This window comes from Gymnoscopelus microlampas (assembly GCF_963454915.1).
Source record: "Gymnoscopelus microlampas genome assembly, chromosome: 2".
Taxonomy (NCBI): Eukaryota; Metazoa; Chordata; class Actinopteri; order Myctophiformes; family Myctophidae; genus Gymnoscopelus; species Gymnoscopelus microlampas.
This window is the reverse complement of record NC_139939.1, coordinates 40,492,166-40,515,171: the sequence shown is the minus strand read 5'-3', so window position 1 is coordinate 40,515,171 and position 23,006 is coordinate 40,492,166. Positions and strand designations below refer to the sequence as shown.

The 23,006-nt window shown below is 40.9% G+C and overlaps 1 protein-coding gene across 3 annotated transcripts in view; it reads right to left on the bottom strand.

Annotated features, from left to right (window-relative positions):
• The window catches only part of inpp4b (inositol polyphosphate-4-phosphatase type II B), a 222,570-nt gene that overhangs the window by 192,073 nt on the left and 7,491 nt on the right, over positions 1-23,006 (bottom strand). For all 3 annotated transcript variants that reach the window (XM_084043328.1, XM_084043330.1, XM_084043329.1), the window contains exon 2: positions 21,636-21,752. In XM_084043328.1, the coding sequence (XP_083899454.1) occupies positions 21,636-21,752 (117 nt within the window). The remainder of the gene's footprint in view (positions 1-21,635; positions 21,753-23,006) is intronic.

The window sequence follows — 23,006 nt, the reverse complement described above, 5'->3', positions numbered from 1 at the left end:
GAAAGTAGTGCTTCTGTGCACTTCACCTGTATACATCAACATTAAATATAGCACTTGAACTTGGAGTCAGTGAGTGTGTGTGTATAATCCAGTGCTAGGTTTATTGGATGAAGCCCGCCCGCCCGCCCGCCCGCGCACACGCACACACACACACACACACACACACACACACACACACACACACACACACACACACACACACACACACACCCCTTATTTGAGATACCTGTCACAGTCTGTCACAGTAAGTGTTCAGGCTAATTGAGAATCTTGTGAACATTTACAGTAGGTACCTTTGTAGAACAGATGATCATACTTCTTGATTTCCTGTCAGCATGACCTTTCTTGCTGCTCCTGCAGAAACTGTAGAAGAGTATGTTGGACGAAACATGGCTGCTCCTCCTCTTGACCACATCGTCACAGAGCGATGCCCAATTTACTTGCTTATTAATCTCTCAAGACAGATTTAGGGTTCCCAAATTGCTTGCTTATAAGTTATCTCCTCAACCCTGCTTGAGCTTTGCATATGTCTGGTGCCAGGAAGGTGTTACAGCAGACATCTGCTTTGGAAATTAATAAAGCTGATCTGTTCCTGAACAGGAACAGACGTCACAGGAAGAAAGAAAGGCCAAACTTTCTCAAGAAGTGTGATCTTTTGAGGTGGGAATGTTCATAGGTATCTCAATTAGCCCGAAACAATTTCTGTGACTATGACAGGCTCCTGCAGGTGACATCACCCAGGAGTAAGAGCATATGTTTTTATTGGCCCGTCATTTTAAAAAGAACCTGGTTTAAAATCCTGGAACCCGGTACTGAGATTTTAAATGACGGACCTGGACAGACCCGGGGAAATTAGTTGCGAGATCCGAGTAGACCCGACATTCTGTTGTAAAAGACAGACCCGGACCCGTGAGGTTTGTTCCGAGATCCGATTTGTTCTGAGACATTACAGACCCAATCTATTATTTTATGGACCTGACATACCTAAAATGCATTTCTAACAGGCTAGATGTCAGTTACAGATGTGCCATTTCAAAACTTCAAATGTCCTGCCATCGCCAAGACAGTACATTTTCAGGGGATTCCCAGGGCAATAAGAGGGACAAAGAAGGGCATTTAAAATGCTGAATTATTTTGATGATCACTGCTTTTATGATGCTAATTAATTTGAGCAACTGGTCAAGGACCTCTTCAAATCACCTTTCGCCTCATAATGAGTCTGACACCTTCTTCAACACACATTCTTTTGTTCTCATGTATATGGATGTCTGTTGAAGGGAAAAACGGGGGTGTGTAGTGACAACTTCTTTTCAGGGGCAAAACAGTGCCTTTTTAAGGGCAGAACAGGGAGGAAAAAATGCATTTTCAGGGCACTTTCAGGGAAAGAACAGTAACGTGTGAAGTTTTGAAGTGGCACATCTGTATACTCCATAATGAAACCTAGCAGCTACGTAGCAGCCTACAATATGAGACAATGACAATAAATTGCATGTTTTCACCTTGATGAAAAGGGAATCAATGATCGCACACACCACGTGCACATTTTGATTCCATGGATAATAATAATCTTTCTTGTCCCCGGGGGGATATTTGTCTTCACAAGTCCATTCAAAAGCAACAAGCAACAACACATAACCATATGGTACAAAACAACATATCACACGACACAACAATACATGAGGTCCAGAAAACCATCCTATCGACGGGCAGTTTGTTTGATGCCGCAATGGCTGAGGGTACAAAACTCCTGCACGCACACAGTACACACACACACACACACACACACACAGTACACACACACACACACACACACACACACACACACACACACACACACACACACACACACACACACACACACACACACACGACAGAATTGAGAAGAATACCATGAGACAAAGATTCTGCTTTATACCCCAACTTGCCAAAGTAAAAGTATCATTCTCTTCAGCCTGCCGCTGGCAATGTTGAGAGAAAGGCAGACAGTGGGAGACAGGGAGGCAGGATAGTAAAGACATAGAGTCAATGTGGTTTGTGGCTAATTTTAGCATTCTCAGTCTCAACAGCCAAGGTGCCAATCCTTTAAATGCATACGTTTCAGCAGATGTGACATTGGCAGTGATGACCATAAGGACATACTTAGGACAGCCAAGTGGTCATTACACACGCCGACGATCTTAGATCTGCTCTCAGTTATCACTGCTCACACTGGGTGAAAAGCAATGATTTTGGGAGGGTATCCCTCAGGCATACCCCTGATACTTAAGGGAGTATGTGTGTGTATGCTGCCCTCATTCATTAATGTACCACCTCCCACATACCTCCCACATATTCAGGTGTATGTACCATTTCTGAGACCTTCATTTGCATTTACCCCCTGTGGTGTCTGGCCAGCAAGGATCTCACACACCCACCCCTCCCACCCCTCTCACCCTTCCACCCCAACCACTTCTGAGCATGTGCAGAAAACTACATTTGGTTGGAAGCTGTGGCTTATAACCCCACCCACCCACCCACCCACCCCACATTCTGCATGCTAATTCTTGTATAAACCCCCTAGTTTATACCCCCCTCCCTCAGTGGGAAGGGTGGTTTATAGCCCCCCCCCCCCCCCCACCCCCAGTGGGAGGGGTGGTTTATAGTCCCCCCCCACTACCCATATATATATATATATATATATATATATATATATATATATATATATATATATATATATATATATATATATATATATATATATATTATCCACACACAAACAATATAGAAAAACACATAGGCAGAACTCATGTAATTATGTTTATTGATCAAGAAAAATAAATGTATACAAAACAATGGAACAAGAGCACACAGATAAGGTAAACTGTTTCAAAGAAAAGTATTTTGTTCCAGGGACCCCAGAAGCAAAAATTTGAGTTATCAGAATCAGGTTTATTGTCACATCACAGGTTTAATTAAAAAAAGTGGGTGAAATGTGTGTCTATATACTCACACTAGTACCTGAGATAAGATATGTGCATGAACATAGCAGCAATGTATACTGTGCATGATATACTTACGTATGGACGTTAGTTAAGGTGCTTGGAGAAAAAAAAATCAAAAGTCAGTGCGTTATACACAGGATTACGGTGCAAAATGTCAGTGTGTGTCGACCGCATAATCCACATAGACTGACATATAGTCAGCAAGTAGTGCCATGAGGAAGAGCAAAGAAAAATAGCGGGAAAAGGAAAACAAGTCACTTGTAGGCTACTCATGTAATCCACAGTGGTTGGGTCCAAGGAAGAGCTAAATCCAAGTCATGTGTCCCTGGTATAATCCACAGGAAGAAATACAGAAAATAAAGAAATATATTTTGTTCCAGGGACCCAGAAGCAAAGATTTGAGTTAAAATGTTTGCACTAAAAACATAGTCCTCAAGCTCTTTGTCGTCAAGCATTGGGTCCTGGAGAACACAGCGTTTGGTACAAGGTCCTGGAGATGATCTTGTGAACTTCTTCCTGCTGGAGGGCTGAAGATCCAAAATGGAAGCCCATCTTTGGAGTTGCTCTGTGTCCTCAAGCATTGGGTCCTGGAGAATGCAGCGTTTGGTATGAGGTTTTGGAGATGATCTCCTGAACTTTGGACTGCTGGAGGGCTGAAGATCCAAAATGGCAGTCCTTGAAGCCTTGAAGAAAAACAGAAGAAAAAAAGAATTACAATTAAACCACAAAACCACTGAAACCGGAACACAACAATGTTAATACAATTACCACACTCTACCACACTATTGTGTGTGTGTGTGTGTGTGTGTGTGTGTGTGTGTGTGTGTGTGTGTGTGTGTGTGTGTGTGTGTGTGTGTGTGTGTGTGTGTGTGTGTGTGTGTGTATTGCCTGCTGACTGTCTGCTGAATCTTCTGCTGAAAACCAAGCCATTGTCCTTTGACTGTTGACATGCAAATTGCAATTTATTCTGGAGATTACCTGTTAAAACTCAGAAAGGTCCTCACACATGTACCGCTGGATGCCAACAACTGTAAAATATATAACAGCAATTACAACTCAGAAAACTTCAACTGAAACAGGAGTGCACAAAAAAAAAAGTTAAATGAAGAGTGTGGGTGTGTAGTACCTTATAAAACTTCCTCGTCAACAGTGGGGAAATCAATGGAATTCTCCCTGCAAATATCATTTTAGGGGTTAGTGGGATGAAGCAATGCTTTGCCATTGTATTCAATATAGCCACAGTAAAGACAAACTACAAAGCAATCCAACTTTAGTTACTAAAATGTATAAAGTCTGTGTATTTTACTATACTGCATTATGCTGACAAATTAAATCATGGGATATGAATTGACTAGCTACTTGACTAGGCCACATGTTTTAAAACAATCTGAACTCATACAGGTAAATGAACACTAGCCTACAACTGATCAAACAGACTGTAGAGAACTGATCAAAGTAAATACAATAAACAGTATAACCTACTAATGATTTACAATTAGATAAAATAGCAGCTTACCATTTACAAAGCTAGTCCGAAAACACCAACAGGCCAGCAGTACATGGTTGAGAAGAATGAATTCACCCAACCGCCCAAACAGTTCGAATGTTTGAAAACTCTGTTTGGACACATCTGATTGGATAGACACAAAGGTTCCCCTCCCCACCATTTGAATGTGCATGTTAAATGTTGGCAGTCAGAGAGAGAGAGAGAGAGAGAGAGAGAGAGAGAGAGAGAGAGAGAGATTGGAAATAAACTATTTACTTAGTTTAGTTAGTTTTAACAAGTTAAACGTTACTATGTAGAGGTACTAATGCTTTGCACTAAACAACAAGCACAAAAGAAGAACTGACATTTTATACTTAAGTAAAAGTATCAATAGTGTAATGTAGAAATGCTCTTACTTGTTACAAGAAAAGTCCATTACATTTTGTTCTTTTGAGCACTACTGGGCCTAGACTAGAAAACAAACTAAATAGTTTATTAACCACATGACTGGTGGTAACCTGTATTTTTGGCAGTGATGGCAGAAGTACTCAGATATTTTACTTAAATAAAAGTAGCAATACCACAATATAAAAATACAGACAAAATATAAAAATAATGAAACAAGTAAAAGGCCTGTGTTCAAAATGTTACTTGAGTAAAAGTTAAAAAAAAAGTATTGGCATCAAAATATACTTAAAGTACCAAAAGTGAAAGTATTAAAATGTTTGAAAATGGCAGATCTACAAGCTTGTAGATTGGCTATTTTCAAATAGCCTATGTATAAAGTAGGGCTAAAGTGGTTAATATGGTGATAGAGGTGGAGCTCCTATTGTCCGAGAGACCTGAGACAATAGGGCCACTGAACCCATCAACACCTTTCATGCAAATGTTGTGCCTGCATGTAAATCTCTACCCCCCAAAATACACACGAAAACACACATAAAGTAAGCCTTGTTTGTGATATAATTTTAACCATTTAATGACCCTTAAACGTACTTGGTAAAAGTACAAAAGTATTGGTATCAAAATGTGTTTAAGTACTAAAATGTTTGAAAATAGCCGATCTACAAGCTCACAACGCGACGCGTTGTGAGCTTGTAGATCGGCTATTTTCAAATAGCCTAGGTATAAAATAAGGCTAAAGTGGTTAATGTATGTTTTATAATGTAATCATTTATATCTGCAAAGTAACTAGTCGCTAAAGTTTTCAAATAATTGTAGTGGAGTAATAGTACAATATTTGCCCCAAGACTGCACTCTGATCTCTTGTGTGTGTGTGTGTGTGTGTGTGTGTCATGCTTTATTCGTATGTCCTTTCTGTAAACTAACACTGCTCACCTATGCAAGACCTAAGAACACATTTTAAAAAAAATATTTGTATTAGCTTTTCCTTCAATGTCACAATGCAACTTTGGCTCTCTCTCTCTCTCTCTCTCTCTCTCTCTCTCTCTCTCTCTCTCTCTCTCTCTCTCTCTCTCTCTCTCTCAGCCCCCCCCACTCTGAACCCCACACCTCCCATTGTTTGAACAAACCTCTAATTTACATATGTAAGGGAGATTCCCTAGCAGAGAAAAGAGAGACGCATATCCAGGTATCTTAAAGGCATTTTAAGGTAAACAGTCCTCTCCCGCATTCATTGAAATACTCCCACCAATCATTTATGTTTGGTGGGTGTATGCCTTGCCCACGTATCCAGGTATATCACCTTTTTCACCCAGTGTCAGCCAACCGGCCAATCACTACCAAGAGGTTGCTGCTAGTAAAACTGCCTGGTGTGTGTGTGTGTGTGTGTGTGTGTGTGTGTGTGTGTGTGTGTGTGTGTGTGTGTGTGTGTGTGTGTGTGTGTGTGTGTGTGTGTGTGTGTGTGTGTGTGTGTCATCTCTCTCTCTCCGGCAGAGCTTTTTACTCCCATGCCTATAGAAAACCTGTATCTGGAGTGCAGGTTTTCTATAGGCTATATGAGCAGTGCCTTTTTGTCACAGATCATGAATATCGGTGGAGAAGGATAAACGCGTGTGTGGAGGGGGTGGACTTGAACTTTCAAGTTCAACACTCCGTAATTGGATTGGAGCGACAAGTCTCCAAGGAACAACATGGACTCGGTGTTTCTCTAGAGCGGTGTCAACTATCTGGCAGTCAAACAGTCACATGAAACAAGTAGTTGGCAACATTGGGGAGAACTCTGCAACGGTACCTAACAATGCAGCGTTTGCAGGTATTTTTCTTTACAGTATACGCAATGCAGTGGAAAGGCAGGTGAGGTAGTATATAATGTTAAGCTAACAGCAAAATGGTTTGAACAAAATTAATTGTATAGTATAAACAGGGTCGGGAGTCGAGAAAACACAATACTGACTTGGTACTGATTTTAGGATGTAAATAAAATAGGTTGCGGCCACTGAATCGACATTATCATACCCACGGTGCTTTGCGGTAATGCCCAGTTTAATGTTAAAATGCTTCTGAACATTAGGTTAGCGATGGTTACGTTTAGGTGCAATGTTAAAAACGCTTAGACAGTCACGTGCACACATACTGTAGGACCCAACCAGTGCTCGCAAACACCTGTCCGATTGCCTTAAGTGGCCTTTTTTGTGCCTACACAGTTTCATCCATATTTTTCAACTATTATAGTATACACTTTTGCTTGACTGGTTCCAGATCAGTGGGCTCCGGTCTCTGTGTTTAGACATTAGGTTAGAGATTGTTAAGTTTAGGTATTTGCATGTTTTTACAAATTTGTTAGGAGTAAAGTATGCATATTTGTGGCTGCCTATATATGCAAACATGCAAATGTGTATACGTTACATACTGATAATAGTCCAGGCAAACTAGCTCATTTTGGACCTCAAAATCTAAGTAATTGTAACAGATTTATTTTCTTCCCAGACCATTTCTATGAAGTCACCAGAACAACATACTAAAAGTCCTAAGAAATCCTAGTTGCGGAAATATGTTTAAAGGGGAAATCCACCCATTTTCAATATTTAACTATGTCATTAATATAGCATAAAGGAGTTGTGTGGAAATAAGAAAAAAGTTCCCCCCTTTCTGTGTTGCCTTGAACTGGAGGATTGATTGTGGGTTTAACATTGCAAATTACAACATGATGACTCATCATGTTGTAATTTGCAATGTTAAACCCCCAGATTTTTAGCTGTTGTCTGCCAGGGTTTTGCCATGATTTTGGTACCTGTTCGCGTAGCCACAGATTTTTTTCCTCCAGTATGATTATACGTATAGTATATATACGTCTTTGGCGGACAACAGCTGATAATTAAAAGACGTATATATACGTCATTGGCAGCCATTGTGTTAAAAACAAGCCCAAAAACCTGCAACACGCAACAACAACCAATATTTACAAGCAACTTAAAGGAAAATCAAGCCCAAAGTTGCTTATAATAAGCGGACATGGCAACCCACAGATCAACTGCGCACCGTACAGCGTTTTCAATCAGTGGTGCTTCACCGTCGAAATGCAAAATAAAAAGTGAGAACGCAACGACACTTTGACGTTTTCACCAGAGAGCGTCGTCATCTAAACGTGGCCTTAGTATGTTGTTCTGGTGACTTCAGAAATGGTCTGTGAAGAAAAAAATTCTGTTACCATCATTTTATGACTTTTTGACAATAATTGGTGGCCATTTTGGATTGATGCCAATTAAACATATATCCACAACTAGTATTTCATAGGACTTTTAGTAAGTTGTTCTGGACACCTCATAGAAATGATGTATGGTGAAAAAAATTGTGTTACAATTACTTTGTTGTGAAACGTTAGTTTCTGGACAACACAGTAAGTGCATAGGGTGTGTGTGTGTGTGTGTGTGTGCGTGTGTGTGCGTGTGTGTGTGTGTGTATCCGTCATCCTGTTTTTTTGCACAAGAAGGTACAAATACCCATTAGAGAGCCCCAGTAAAAAACCCCTCTGTAAAACCTGCCTCTGGTTTATTTGACTGAGCACATTTTATGGCGTCTTTATGGAAGCGGCCGGACGCGCTCCATTTTCCCGTTTTACTCCGATGAGGTCCCTCTTTCTGTTTGTCACGCCGCCATGCGCCATCATAGAAACCAATCAAATCCAAATTCCTCCCCACCATCACTGAGGCGCAGTAATGGGAATGCAGGCCAGAGGGAAAAAAATGCAATAGACTCTTATCCCAACCTCAGATTGCAATGAGAGGGAGAGAAAGAGAGACAACAGAGAGAGAGAGAGAGAGAGAGAGAGGGAGAGACAACAGAGAGAGAGAGAGAGAGAGAGAGAGAGAGAGAGAGAGAGAGAGAGAGAGAGAGAGAGAGAGCGATGGATAAATGAGTCTGTGATTAGACGGAAGGGCTGTTCCTGAGGCAGCTGTCCTATCTCTTTAGGCCACGAGGATGCTGGGTAATAGCTTTGAACTGACAACAAGCCGCAGGTCTGCCATTAGCAAGGCCCCCGCTCTGAGTCTCTTCACGGAGGTAAGTGAGCACAAGACGTGCGCGTCCAAGCACACACAAACAATCTTATTTGATGCCTGCAAATGCTTTCACCCCCTCCTCCCACCCCCTCTCTTCCGCTGATAGCTGATGAACTTTGAAAATAATTGGCTTCTGAGATTTGCACACAAAACTGGAGAGGGCGTTTTTTTCACCCCCTTCAAGAGTGTCTCCTTCACGCTGCAGGTCATTGAGGTGTCACACAGCTCCATCATGAGAATTCTGTGGCACTCAGAAAGCCTTTCACTTTCTCTACAAAATCATTATGCTGTTATGAGCCATTCAGACAGGAAAGGCGGGGGATTTCGCTGTCCCTCCATTCAGACACAGAAAAACTAGGTGCACAGAAGATGTCAGCCACTTTGCTCAGAAGGGGGAAAGGGGGAGCAACAAGTCGCACATTGATGTATTATATCACGGACCCCCATTAGAGAAGACTTTGTGCCAGGTCTCACAACGTGTTGCATCGCGACACATTGTGAGCTTGCACATTAGTCTTAAAATTCGTGTTAAATGTTTTAACTGTTCTTCATTTTGCTGGGGACCCCCTGGAACCCAATGACCACTGGGGGTCCCCCAACCCAACTTAAAAAAAACAGTGGTTTATGATATGTACTGTAGTTGATATGTAGTTTGAGAAAATGTGATTCATCCGGATGAAACGTTAGAAAACTACACTACCCAACAGGAAATCACTGTCCCCTCTGAAGCACATCACGCCAACCAACTACAGTGCAATGGCGGAGGAGGACAGTCGTAACTTTAAGCTATAACTTTCGGAATACTACTGGTGTCCATTTTAAGACTTATTAGATGATAATTTAGTTGTTTAATCTTCAAATCTGTGTCAATTTATCAAGATAGAGCCTACATTTAGTAGACATGTGAGAGCCCACTAGAAGGGGTAGCCAGCATGACTCTCCTGGGCAAGAGCCGCCATATCTTGGCTAGTGTTTTAGAAACTTGCCCCCCATGCTCGATGTCTCTGTAGTGGTTAAAAACAAGATGCTACGATGTCTCTGTAGTGGTTAAAAACAAGATGCTACGATGTCTCTGTAGTGGTTAAAAACAAGATGCTACGATGTCTCTGTAGTGGTTAAAAACAAGATGCTACGATGTCTCTGTAGTGGTTAAAAACAAGATGCTACGATGTCTCTGTAAAACACAAGATGCTACGATGTCTCTGTAGAGGTTTAACACAAGATATTAAAGGATCTACACCATGATTTTTTTTTTTTTTTTTATATTTAATATCATATTGTTTATGTCCCTCAAACGTTTTTCAAAAGGTTTGAGCCTAAATCAAGCCTCAGATATACTCATTCCAACTAACTTCTCTCTGGCTCATAAAGCACTTTCACCTGCAATACCACATTGTCCTGTTTGGCACGGGGCGCTATTGAGCCAGTTTGTATGCATGTTATCTCCTGGTTCTGTGTGGAAAAAGTAAAAAAAAAAAAGGAAGTATGGAAGTAGTTGGAACTGAAAAAAACGGGGACGTCACGTCTGGATGAAAATCAGTTTGGTCTGTTTTGAGACCAATTTACAGAAAACCCCAGATATGCTGTGAAAGCCTGAGTGTTCAAACTGGGGTATTTTTGGGGATAGAAGAGAGGTAGGGGAGACCAAAAACACACAAAAAAGGAAAAGTTCAAATTCATGGTGTAGTCCCTTTAATTTGCTTTGAGTATATCTAACGGACAAACTGGGGTTTCTACACATTGTTGCTAGATTAGACTTTAGAGCGATTGTCTATGTGAAATCTTTGATTTGATGTGCTTTCTTTAATTCTCATCCTCATCCTCATCACATTAATTCTGTTATAGTGTTTATTTATATTTCATAAATACAATCTGAGTTCCAGACTCCCATTTGTGTCTGATTTGTGTCTGATTTAGACTTGATTGTAAATGTGAGACATAGTTCTGGGAACCATCACCATGGAAGAAATAATGTATACAGTGTGTATAATACAGTGTACTCAAATGACCACCTATGGTATATTATGAATTCTTATTCTTATTTGTATTCTTATTCTATGCTATTAATTCCAATATTCTTAACTCTTAATACATATTGCACGATGATGGTAGTAGTCTAATGTATCCTACATCTTCATATGATTTTATACCAATGCTCTTCTTTATCGTACCTATTCTGCTTATTTTTCATTGTTATTCTACCTAAGTGATACAATATACACTCTTGTACATGTTAGCACTTCAACTTGAACCTGTTTATTGTCTCAGGTTTACAGATGTAAAGTGCGTAAAATGGCTTGGCACAAGATCCCACCATCATCTGCAGATCATCATCTGCAGTTTTCAAGAAAGAGAGGACGAATCGACATGTAAGGAAAAGACAGGATAAAATACTATATAAGAAATTACAATGAAATGAGGCAGTTAAAATAGCAGCAGATATAGTAACAGTATACATAAGGTGCAGCAAGGGGTGCAGCAAGGTTACATGAGTGGCACACTAGGTAAACAATTCACAAAAACAAAAATATCTTTTTAAAATATCTTTAAAATATCTTTTTGACTCTCCATTTCCGCAAAGCAATAAGCTAGATAGGCTTTGACTAATGTGATTTACAGTAGGACTTATTAGCAAGACTGCAAAGGCGAAATGGAAGTGAGGGGGAGACGGGACCTCTACCTAATTTTCTTCAAAAAGTACAGATAGGTGGAAGCATTTGAAAATTGTGTGAGCCACAAAGCATACTGTGTTCCACACAGTTACTGTTTCTTTTCAACAGCTTTTCTTAGTATTATGATCACATGATTCACAACTGTATTGTAATTATCATTAATTCACATTTATTGACGTAACTGACTAAAACTAAACTAACCACAAAACTAAGAGACAACGCATTTAAATAGTTTAGTTACCACCTTGATATCTACATTATGGTAAGCTTTGTAAATGATGCAACTTCATATGCTTACAGTATACTAGCAAAGTACACATTTTCCTCCATTAAAGTCTTGCCCTCAGACGCTTTGTCATTCACTGGTTTACTGCTGATGTTTGACAGGTGAACCACTTTTCCCACATAGCCTACTAGCACTTTGCAGCGTGGCGCTCCACCACGCTGCCATTTGCGCTGATAGGCGAGTACTTCAAATTGAAATGCATGCAGTTCAAACGTTCCTCCCTAGCGACACTTCTGTTTGAACGGCCCATAATGAGGGCAAATAATAACCATGTTGAGTGAGCGAAGACGGAATGAACCAATGTTGTTTAATTTGATGAGCAACAAAGAAGGATAGGAGTTTATGAAAAGCTATAACAAGCTCATGTTCAAAAGGTGAAAGATTCCAGCTGTGGTAAATTCCAACTAATTATCATAACATTTAATGGAATCATGTAGACAAACAGTATACTTTACAGGACATCAATGAATTCCTTGAGGTCTTAGCCAGAACATACTTATTTAATTGGCACGTTACATATTTTAGTCGTATATCTTATCCAGAGCAGCTTACAGTTAGTGAACACATACACGTATAGGTGGTTTAGTGTCTACAAGACACTAGAGGATCAAATCGGTGACCTCTATCACTATACGGCCTCCTTTCCACTCGCTACGGTCGCAATGTTTTTTCTGCATTATTCCACTATTATGTGTCCTATCAAATTTCCCATGGTACATTCGGTTTTATAACATCTTTGATTTCCCCTGTCACCACAGATGACAGATCCATTGGAACCACCCCCGTTAATGCTTAAAAGTACTAACATTCCCGTACATCCAATGTAATTAAGGTGCTTAGTGTTTTACCAATCGTTATTTCATGTTTGGCTGGGGCTTATAGAATCTGGCCGCTTCCTGGCGCCCTGATTCTATAAGCTCAGCCTGCATGGGTACAGTATGTTAAGTCACTTCTGGAACTGACACCTACTGTATGTCTACACGGACTCATAATATGATGTTAAATTATGTTAGACTTACTATACCAGGCATGCAAACAGGCCAATGGTGAAAAAGGTGACAAGTTTTTTAGGGGTACCAAACACGTTTTTAGGGGTACAAAACCCTTCGTGGTGCCCGGTGCTTGAACCCGGTTTGGTGCCCCCCGCCACCGCTTTGTCAACCCCCCGTTGACAAAGCGGTGGCGGGGGGCACCAAACCGGGTTCAAGCACCGTATTATAATGTGACTCTTTACCTCCCCCTACAGGCTGGTATTATAATGTAACTCTCTACCTCCCCCTACAGGCTGGTATTATAATGTTACTCTCTACCTCCCCCTACAGGCTGGTATTATAATGTTACTCTCTACCTCCCCCTACAGGCTAGTATTATAATGTTACTCTCTACCTCCCCCTACAGGATGGTATTATAATGTTACTCTCTACCTCCCCCTACAGGCTGGTATTATAATGTTACTCTCTACCTCCCCTACAGGCTGGTATTATAATGTTACTCTCTACCTCCCCTACAGGCTAGTATTATAATGTTACTCTCTACCTCCCCCTACAGGATGGTATTATAATGTTACTCTCTACCTCCCCCTACAGGCTGGTATTATAATGTTACTCTCTACCTCCCCCTACAGGCTGGTATTATAATGTTACTCTCTACCTCCCCCTACAGGCTGGTATTATAATGTTACTCTCTACCTCCCCCTACAGGCTGGTATTATAATGTGACTCTCTACCTCCCCTTACAGGCTGGTATTATAATGTTACTCTCGACCTCCCCTACAGGCTGGTATTATAATGTTACTCTCTACCTCCCCTACAGGCTGGTATTATAATGTTACTCTCTACCTCCCCTACAGGATGGTATTATAATGTTACTCTCTACCTCCCCCTACAGGCTGGTATTATAATGTTACTCTCTACCTCCCCCTACAGGCTGGTATTATAATGTTACTCTCTACCTCCCCCTACAGGCTGGTATTATAATGTGACTCTCTACCTCCCCTTACAGGCTGGTATTATAATGTGACTCTCTACCTCCCCTACAGGCTGGTATTATAATGTTACTCTCTACCTCCCCTACAGGCTGGTATTATAATGTTACTCTCTACCTCCCCTACAGGCTGGTATTATAATGTTACTCTCTACCTCCCCTACAGGCTGGTATTATAATGTTACTCTCTACCTCCCCTACAGGCTGGTATTATAATGTTACTCTCTACCTCCCCTACAGGCTGGTATTATAATGTTACTCTCTACCTCCCCTACAGGCTGGTATTATAATGTTACTCTCTACCTCCCCTACAGGCTGGTATTATAATGTTACTCTCCACCTCCCCCTACAGGCTGGTATTATAATATGTTACTCTCTACCTCCCCTACAGGCTGGTAGGGCCTGTAAAAGGCCAATCAAAAAGAAGGCCATCAAATAAAACGATGATTGACCTTAAATATAGTAAACATCCATCATTTACACCTAGCTGTGATATTGGGAAGCACCTGGGGAAACTATAAAACATTCATTTACACAACAAACTGTTTTTTGCCGGTCAAAGTAAGATCTACACGTCAGGTAGAATGACTGTATCAAAGCTAATTTACCCAGATCTAAAAATGTATATCATACATGTTGGTGATTTGCCAATGGATAAAACCATGTGAATAATTTAGCAAAGACATTGTCTGAAGAATTATTCTAGCCAATGTGTCTAAAATGGTGGCTGTGGGGTAAAATTAACCAAATGCCCCAGGGTAATTGAGCTGAATATCCTAATATTAATCACTATTCATATTTTATATTATTTCTTTGCTACTCAAATTATAATGGATGACATTTAATTTGGATGAATATCTCATTTAAGATAAGTTTGCAATATTATTATAATAATAGCAAATATTAAAAGGTTCAGAATAACAAAACGTTATGTAAGTAGCATTGTATTGTTTAAAAAAAAACGTTAAGATAATAAATAAGACTATTTGCAAGGGAAATGTGTTATTCAATTATTTTTGATAAGTGAAAACATTATTTGTTCAAGTTGTTCAAGTTTAAACTTTTAAAAACTTTTTAGAAGTTGTATTTTTTTAATATTGCTTTTGTCATAGATGCTTACTCATAATTTCGATTGATAGAAGACATCCTGAAATAAGGTTAAGTGAAAAGTGGCTCAACTTATCCCATTCTCCCCTAGCTGAGGGGGCTGTTAAATAACAACATTAAATCTACACCGTTTCAAAATCAAAGAATACAGTAAAGGTTTGGCAAAGCCTCGTTGAGCGCGCGTGTACGACACGTATGAGCACACGCGCGCGAGCACGCACGCACGCACACACCCACACACACATAAGTTTGTAGCTGCACACACAGACACGACGTAAAATAACAACACACTCACCACTGCAACGGATGGTCTAAAGAACGGTATTAGTCCACAGTGCATGGTTTTCACGTTGTTAAAACGTTTAGCGGAGTGACTCATAAACTTTTTATCGATTCAAACATCTTCCACAACACCGCAACGAACCATAACAATGGCCCCTAGCCCAGCTGAGCTAATGCAGATGTTTCGTCAGCTAACGCAGGCTGCAGCTACAACTTCCTGAAGCGGGTTTTCAAAATAAAACTACCGCTGATTAGTATCATGTATCATGATTAGTCAACTGAAGCTTTATTTTGGCGTTCGTCCACAAAAACCTCCTTCCTATATCCAACCTTTGCCAGTCTATATATGTGACTGGCACAGCCTTTACAATCGACACGACACCCCCCCACCCCCCCACACATTTTCTCAACGGATCTGCACGATTCACACAAATGACCTATTTGGATTCAAAACGGCGAATTTCGCCGAAAAGTGACACTTTTGCATGCATGCTATACTGCCCTACAAAGCCAAAGTGCAGTAACTACGTTTTTGGACGCACTGACTTATTTGTCTCAAAAGTCAAATTAGCCTTCATGATTTTGGGGGTTAAACAATTATGTCAAGAACAGATAATTAGTGCAATATCACTTATACAGTATACCAAGAACCCATTTGGCTGACAAATTGAAACACTTTAAAACCTTTTTATCAGTTTAATACGTAGCAGTATACTATGCACAAAGGTATGTTCTATACTGTACCTGTTGCTATATCTGCTGCTATTTTTTCATTGTAATTTCTTATACAGTATTTTATCCTGTCTTTTCTTTACATGTCGATTCGTCCTCTCTTTCTTGAAAACTGCAGATGATGATCTGCAGATGATGATGGGATCTTGTGCCAAGCAATTTTACGCACTTTACACCTGTAAACCTGAGACAATAAACAGGTTCAAGTTGAAGTGCTACATTTTGTGTTGCTTGAGTACAAAACCTGATTACATATGACTACAGTACTTAGTATTGTAACTCGTTTTACTTCCCTTGTATTATATTTCTGGCAGAGTCTACCACACCAACATTTCACTGCAGATAACAGTATATAAACTCTTTTGAACCTTCGAACTTGGAAACAAAGTGAAAGATTATAGGGGGAAAGATGTGTATGCCATTACACAGAAATGTCTTCCACGTGACAGTGCAACAAACTATCAAGCTCTCACCCTCAAATTAACCTTGATATACTGTATAGGGGAGCCAAAGGTCTCCCAATAAGTTCTTAATTTAAAAAATAAATTAAAGCAGAGATCTCCAGAATAGCCTACTTGCCTAACTGAATGATGAAAACGGAAGCTGAATGGACAATCTATGAGAGCCGTGGGTGAGGCAGTGGTGATGAGGCGAAGCTAACCTGTCATCACTGTCAAGCCTGGCCCTGCGGCTGATCACTTGCTCCCCAGAGAGAGAGAGAGAGAGAGAGAGAGAGAGAGAGAGAGAGAGAGAGAGAGAGAGAAGCAGAGTGGAGAGAAAGCAGTAAGAAGAGAACCAAGAAAGAGAGGGTGGACAGAGGAAACGACACATACACAGGGAGAGAGAGTGAGAGAAAAAAAAAACAGCATGAAAGAATAGAGGATGACGAGAGATGAAAGCAAGACAGAAAGCAAGACAGAAAAAAGAGAGATAGGACAGACGCAGAGAAAGAGAGACATTTACAGCCCCCTCATTCTGGTTTCTAGAACCCAACCTCCACTATAGATCATCTATACGTTTGGCCGAAATATCAGTCATTATTTGGCTGTCATTGGTATCAGAAATTATGCATTAGATGTGTCCCGATTTTTAACCAGTTTCAACCTGGCATCCTTTTTTGGGGGGCAAAACAGGACATTTTGGAACAGGACTTAAATAAAATACATTTCAGTTTGTTGATTATTTTATATTTCCTTGTTTGCTTGTTCATTGTATAATAATAGTAAAAAGAAAAGTTTAAAATATATTTAAGTTTATGTTGTGTATTATTTTCCCATATATTGAAGTTTATAGATTTAAATCTATCAAAACGTTACTTGGGTTCATTTTTATTTGTTTGCTAATACGTTAAATGTTCTCAAATAGAAACTTTCATCAAATGAAAGTGATTAAAACTTTTTTTTTTTACACTTAATATTGGTCTAAACATTGGTAATCATTGGTCTAGACAATCGTTTTCCCAAACACTGGGTCGGGACCCATTTGTGGGTCACAAACACCTTTTTATGGGTCACAAGTAAATATCCCTTTATTTTTGGTTTCATACATTTTGTTTTTAATTACTATTATTTCAAAACATTTTCATGAATTAAAAACAAATTCAATGATTTTTCAAAAGAATTTCATGAATCAATAAAAACAGAATTTAAAAAATCCATAAATTAGAGAAAAAAAAAGAATTAAGATGAAAATAGCCAATCTACAAGCTCACAACGCGTCGCAACGCATTGTGAGCTTAGATCTGCTATTTTCACTAGCTTGGGTCCTAGGAAGAATTTCTCTTTTGGGTCTCGAGCTAAAACGTTTGGGAACCTGTGGTCTAGACTAGAACTGTCCAAAATCAGGATCGGCATCAGACACAAACCTTTGATATCGGTTGGGCTCTAACCCCCACTACTCTCTCTCTCTCTCCATAGCTCTGCTCTATCCATCCATCTCTTCTTCTTCTCAAGTATTCATGACCACACTGCACACGTCCTCTCTGAATATCTGACTGCCAAGCCCCAGGCAAAGGGAAATCATCCTAGTATGAAATTCTCTGCTCCTGTGCGAATGTTAAATCACTCAACTATAAACCCTCACTCCATCTATCCCTCCCACCGCACACACACACACACACACACACACACACACACACACACTTCTCTGCTCCTCATTTCCACACCACTTACCAAACCTGGTGAAGAGTGCGTTACATCAGACATACACAAAGAAAGAAAGCATTTTTAGTGGATTGCAGAGATCTTCTATTCAGCTTTTGACGGCCACACACACGCACACGCACACACACACACACACACACACACACACACACGCTCAACTTTTACAAGGGCTGAAACTAAACCTTTTGACAGCTGATTTGAAAAAACACACACAGAGACACACACCAAATTGCCCTCATGCTCTCCCAAAAAATGCAAGGGCCTTGGTTGAGTGGTTCCTATTGGCCACTTAAGTGTCAGGGGGCTGATGCATTGTGTCAGCACATGTTCAGGGTCACACCCCGTGTCACTTAAACACTCTCTAATGAGACCCAGACAAGCCCGCTGGGCCCTGCCGAGCATGGCCATGGAACTCATTGAAGAGCTACTCGCCTGATGTCTGAGAAGGAAAGAAAGACAGACAGACAGAAAGACAGAAAGACAGAAAGAAAGAAAGGCAAACAAACAGAATGCATCACTGGAAGCAAGAGCTAACAAGGTGGAAATTAGACAGGGAATGGTATTTTGCTTCATTAAATTAAATAGTTCCTAATTACTTCATTAAATAGTTAGAAGATCTTGAGTTGTTATGGGAAGATTCTCCCCGTTTGAACCTTGTGTGCGTGCATGCATGCGGGCTTGCGTGTGCGTGCGTGTGAAGGGGGTATGGTAGGAGAGTATGTGTGTATGATGAGACAGATCAGAGATAAAGGAGTGAACCGTCTGGAAGGCATAGAGTAGCTGCAGCCCACCCATGTCTGTCTGTCTGTCTGTCTGTCTGTCTGTCTGTGTCAGCTCTTGAACTGAGCGTGAGAGAGAGAGAGATAGAATGACAATGAGAGAGAGAGAGAGAATGACAATGAGAGAGAGTGAGGAAACAGTGACTAAGCAACAAACAGACAATCACATCCCACAATTCCCACAAAGAGTTATGTTTTATTCTTTCAAAAGGCCTTCTTCTAAATGAATAAAGAGTTGATACGGAATCACTTGTTAATCAGAACTCAACTCAAACAGAAATGTGTCTCAAATTTAGACTCTGTTGTGATGGATGTGGAGTGTGAAGTTTGTGGAGTTTGTACACTGTTGTGTGACCTTTGCGATTATAGTGGCTCGCAACTCTGGCTGTTAATTGGGACGCAGAGTACTGATGGTTTTAAAATACAATAGTTAATGATAAGCTGCGACAAGACCTCAGTTTGCGCTTGAACATTTTGGACCGACAGACTGACTGGCTTAAAGCTGAGCTGCTGCAGCCAAGTACAAGCTGTTTTCACCTCCAGTCCTCGAGACTAATTACATTTAAATTAAATAAAAATTAAGGCAATTAGAACAGAAAAGCAGCCATAGACAGTAAAATCCTCAGTGTTGATTTAATGTAATTGAACTCTTACTGTGCACTACAGCTGGGTTCCCGAGGACCTACAGGACTGCAGATACAGTAGTGTCCGACATCACATCCTGTTGTTGAATTTGAACCAACAATTATTATTATTATTATCCTATATATAAAAATTGGCTACTGGGCGGACCGGCTGGCCGGCGGACCACGGCCACGCCACTCTGATTCAGACATAAACAGACCATAAACAAACCCGATACACCTATAGGCATGTCACCACAACTCAGACGTAACATAAAACCGATATACCCATATATACAGTAGGCATATATGGATATCTGGTTATCCATATCGGTAAAAAAGCCAATATCGGACAACCCTAGTATTTTTATTAAAAGGCATTTCCATAATTAAAAAATTGAAATGTTATTGTTTAATTAGTTTCATGTTTTTATTTCAATGTTAATTTGAATTGATTTCTTCAAACCCTTTTATATAACCCTTTTATATAATGCACCTTGATTTGATAAATGCTCTATAAATAATGTTTATTATTATATTACAGTGCCTGCTTAAACAGAAGTGGTAGTCTCTGTCCCCTTGAGATCCACAGCTCCACTGAGTCAGCTCCACACATTAAACCTACTGAAAAGTAAAACACTAAAAACCTGTCAAGATCTTCTTTACTGTGGTGGTAAGGTGTACAGTGTAGCATCATACTGCATGTGTATTAAATGACAATATTTCTTCAAAGTAAAAGCACAGTAATCACAAGCATAGCAACCACGTTTTGGCTGACAAGGCTGGAACACATCTTTGATCAATCAGATTACTTAAATAAAAGTGAACCTTTGTATACTAAATAGACAAGGACTGCATTTTATAACATTCAATTGACTTGTTTTCTCCCTGGCCTCCGTGACATGGCCTCAACCTGCCCATGATAGCTATGCATTTTTTAACACGACCCAACCGCTCTGGTCGTGCCCTTGTGTGGGCAGGGAGCAGCTAAAGTTATTCTACTGTACTGTAAGTGTACTGTAGCATTAATATTCCATGGCTACTCTGAGATCAAGGCCCGTTGTGATCCCATGCTGACCAGAACCTCACCGCGGACTGTGTAATCTGGTTTGATGTGGTGACTGAATTCAAGAGCTGCTGGCTATAATAGCAAGAAGCCAAACAGTATTGGAATTGGAGTGAATTAATGCTATCACACACACGAGCGCACATATACGCACACACACACACAAGTAAAGATTCTTTACATGCCAACATTCAAATGAAAAACAGACGCAAACATAGGCAGATGAACGTCTCTGCGTGTGTCCATTAAAAAGGCATTGAATTCATTAATATACAATATACGGTATACATACAAGTGCATAATTCCTCTCCAGCACAGCATGATGCCAACTTTTGCTACTACAGCACATGGCGTCTAGCGAACCGAGGTATTACGTCACGACTTTACAGACACACAAACAAAACAGTGATGTGACTGACAATGTATGGTACTGTATGTACATCAGAGAAATACAAGAGTCGTTTCTCCTGACCACTCCCACTGATTCTCCCACCAGATGCGTACTGAAGCCTGTACCACTCCAACAGCTACAGTAGGCCTGTACTGGTGGTGGACCGGTAATTACTGAGACATGTGTTGTAATTCACCACCCCACATCTGAGCAGCTCAGAATCCAGCAGGCGTAAATAAGACTGGATGATGAGACCGTGCCGCAGTGCCATCCTCGCTGCTGCTTCTCCTTTCAATCGCCTTGGTCAAAACGGAAAGTCATGTGACATGCAAATAACGGTCACAGACCCGGGAGCAGATATGTGAACGGAAAGGAACAAATCTTCAGGCGCTCGATATGTCAGCGCTATCTTCATCATCACCATCACGTGCTCGTCGTCCATTTTTCTCTCTTCCTGTCTGTCAGTCTGTCAGTCTGTCTTTCTATCCCTTTGTCCCTACTGCATAATATACATACATCTCTCTTTCACTCAATGTCGGCCACACAAAGACGCACGCGCGTGGACGCACATGCGCGCACACGCACACAATGCCCAAACACACACAGCGGCGGTGAATTTACTCACCGAGTCGCGGCTCTTGTCCTTCACATCATAGACTGTTAGCTTGACTAGCGTCTCTGGGTTGGCAGGGTACTCTGGAGGGAAGGTCACCCCCGTCAGAAACACAGGGTCCCTGTTCGCCTGTCAAGCAGAGAGGGACAACACACACAGAGGGTGAGAGGGGGTATATATACTGTATATGTACAGTACATATATTTTACATACACCCATACATACAGTACATACACACACACAGTAAATGTGTACTCACAGTTGCATGTAAGTACACTGCATGAAAAAAGGCCATGCATGAAAAAGGCGAGAGAGAGGGAGGGGGGGGGGGGGGGGAGAGAGAGAGAGAGAGAGAGAGAGAGAGAGAGAGAGAGAGATAGAATGTGCCAAGTTGCGTCTCCTCCTTCCCGCGGCTTCCTAACCTTCGCTCACTGAAGCAGAGATGGTAGAGCTCTCTCTCCCTAGTGGTTCAACCTGTAGCACTGGCCCAACTGGGGGTTTGCTGGCTGTCGGGCAGTGAGCACCTCTGGGACCAAGCACAGCGACATGAGACAAGAGGCAGGTCCAAATACACCTGCTTTGACTACACAGTAAGAACCAACCCAGGTATCAGTATTTCAGGCCTGTCATATCTTTTACCTTTTGTTTTCAACATTTTTCAAAAATAGTACATCTACAAGCTCACAATGCATTGTGATGCGATGCGTTGTTGTAATCTTGTACATTGTCTATTTTCAAATAACCAAAGTATAAAATGAAGTGGTTAACTCTGAAAGTGTAAAAATGAACCCTTACAGGTGAAGTATTCCTTTAAGATGCCAGCATGATTCTTGGCGTCTTGCGACAAGCGTGGCTGTTGAATAACCTTCACTCTCTAGAGCACCAACATTACATGAACAGAGAAATAGGAGTACATGTCTCCAAGGACAGGTGTTATGGAGAGAGGTACAGTAAAGGGGATTAGATGAGGTGGTACACTGTGGGGCTGGTGTGGTGCCAAAGGAACTAAGCAAAGCTGCCTGGGGCGGCTGGGAGGTCCTGTGCTTCAGCTATAACATCGCCAGTTAGCAACAATCTCAACAACACAACAAGCAGACCGCAGGGGAAAGTGTTGGGAAAACAGATGACAAATGACACTAAAACAGAGAGCCAGAGGGGAATTTCTTGGTTCAAGGCAGCCAGGCCACGTGTCCTCTCTTCTCACCACTCTCATACAATTATGATCACACATAGGGCTACAGGACAAACACAGACAGACAAACAGGCAGATAGATACTGTAGGTAGGTAGGAAAGTAGACAGACAGACAGACAGACAGACAGACAGACAGATAGACAGACAGACAGACAGATACAGTAGATAGATAAGGAATAGGGATGTATTC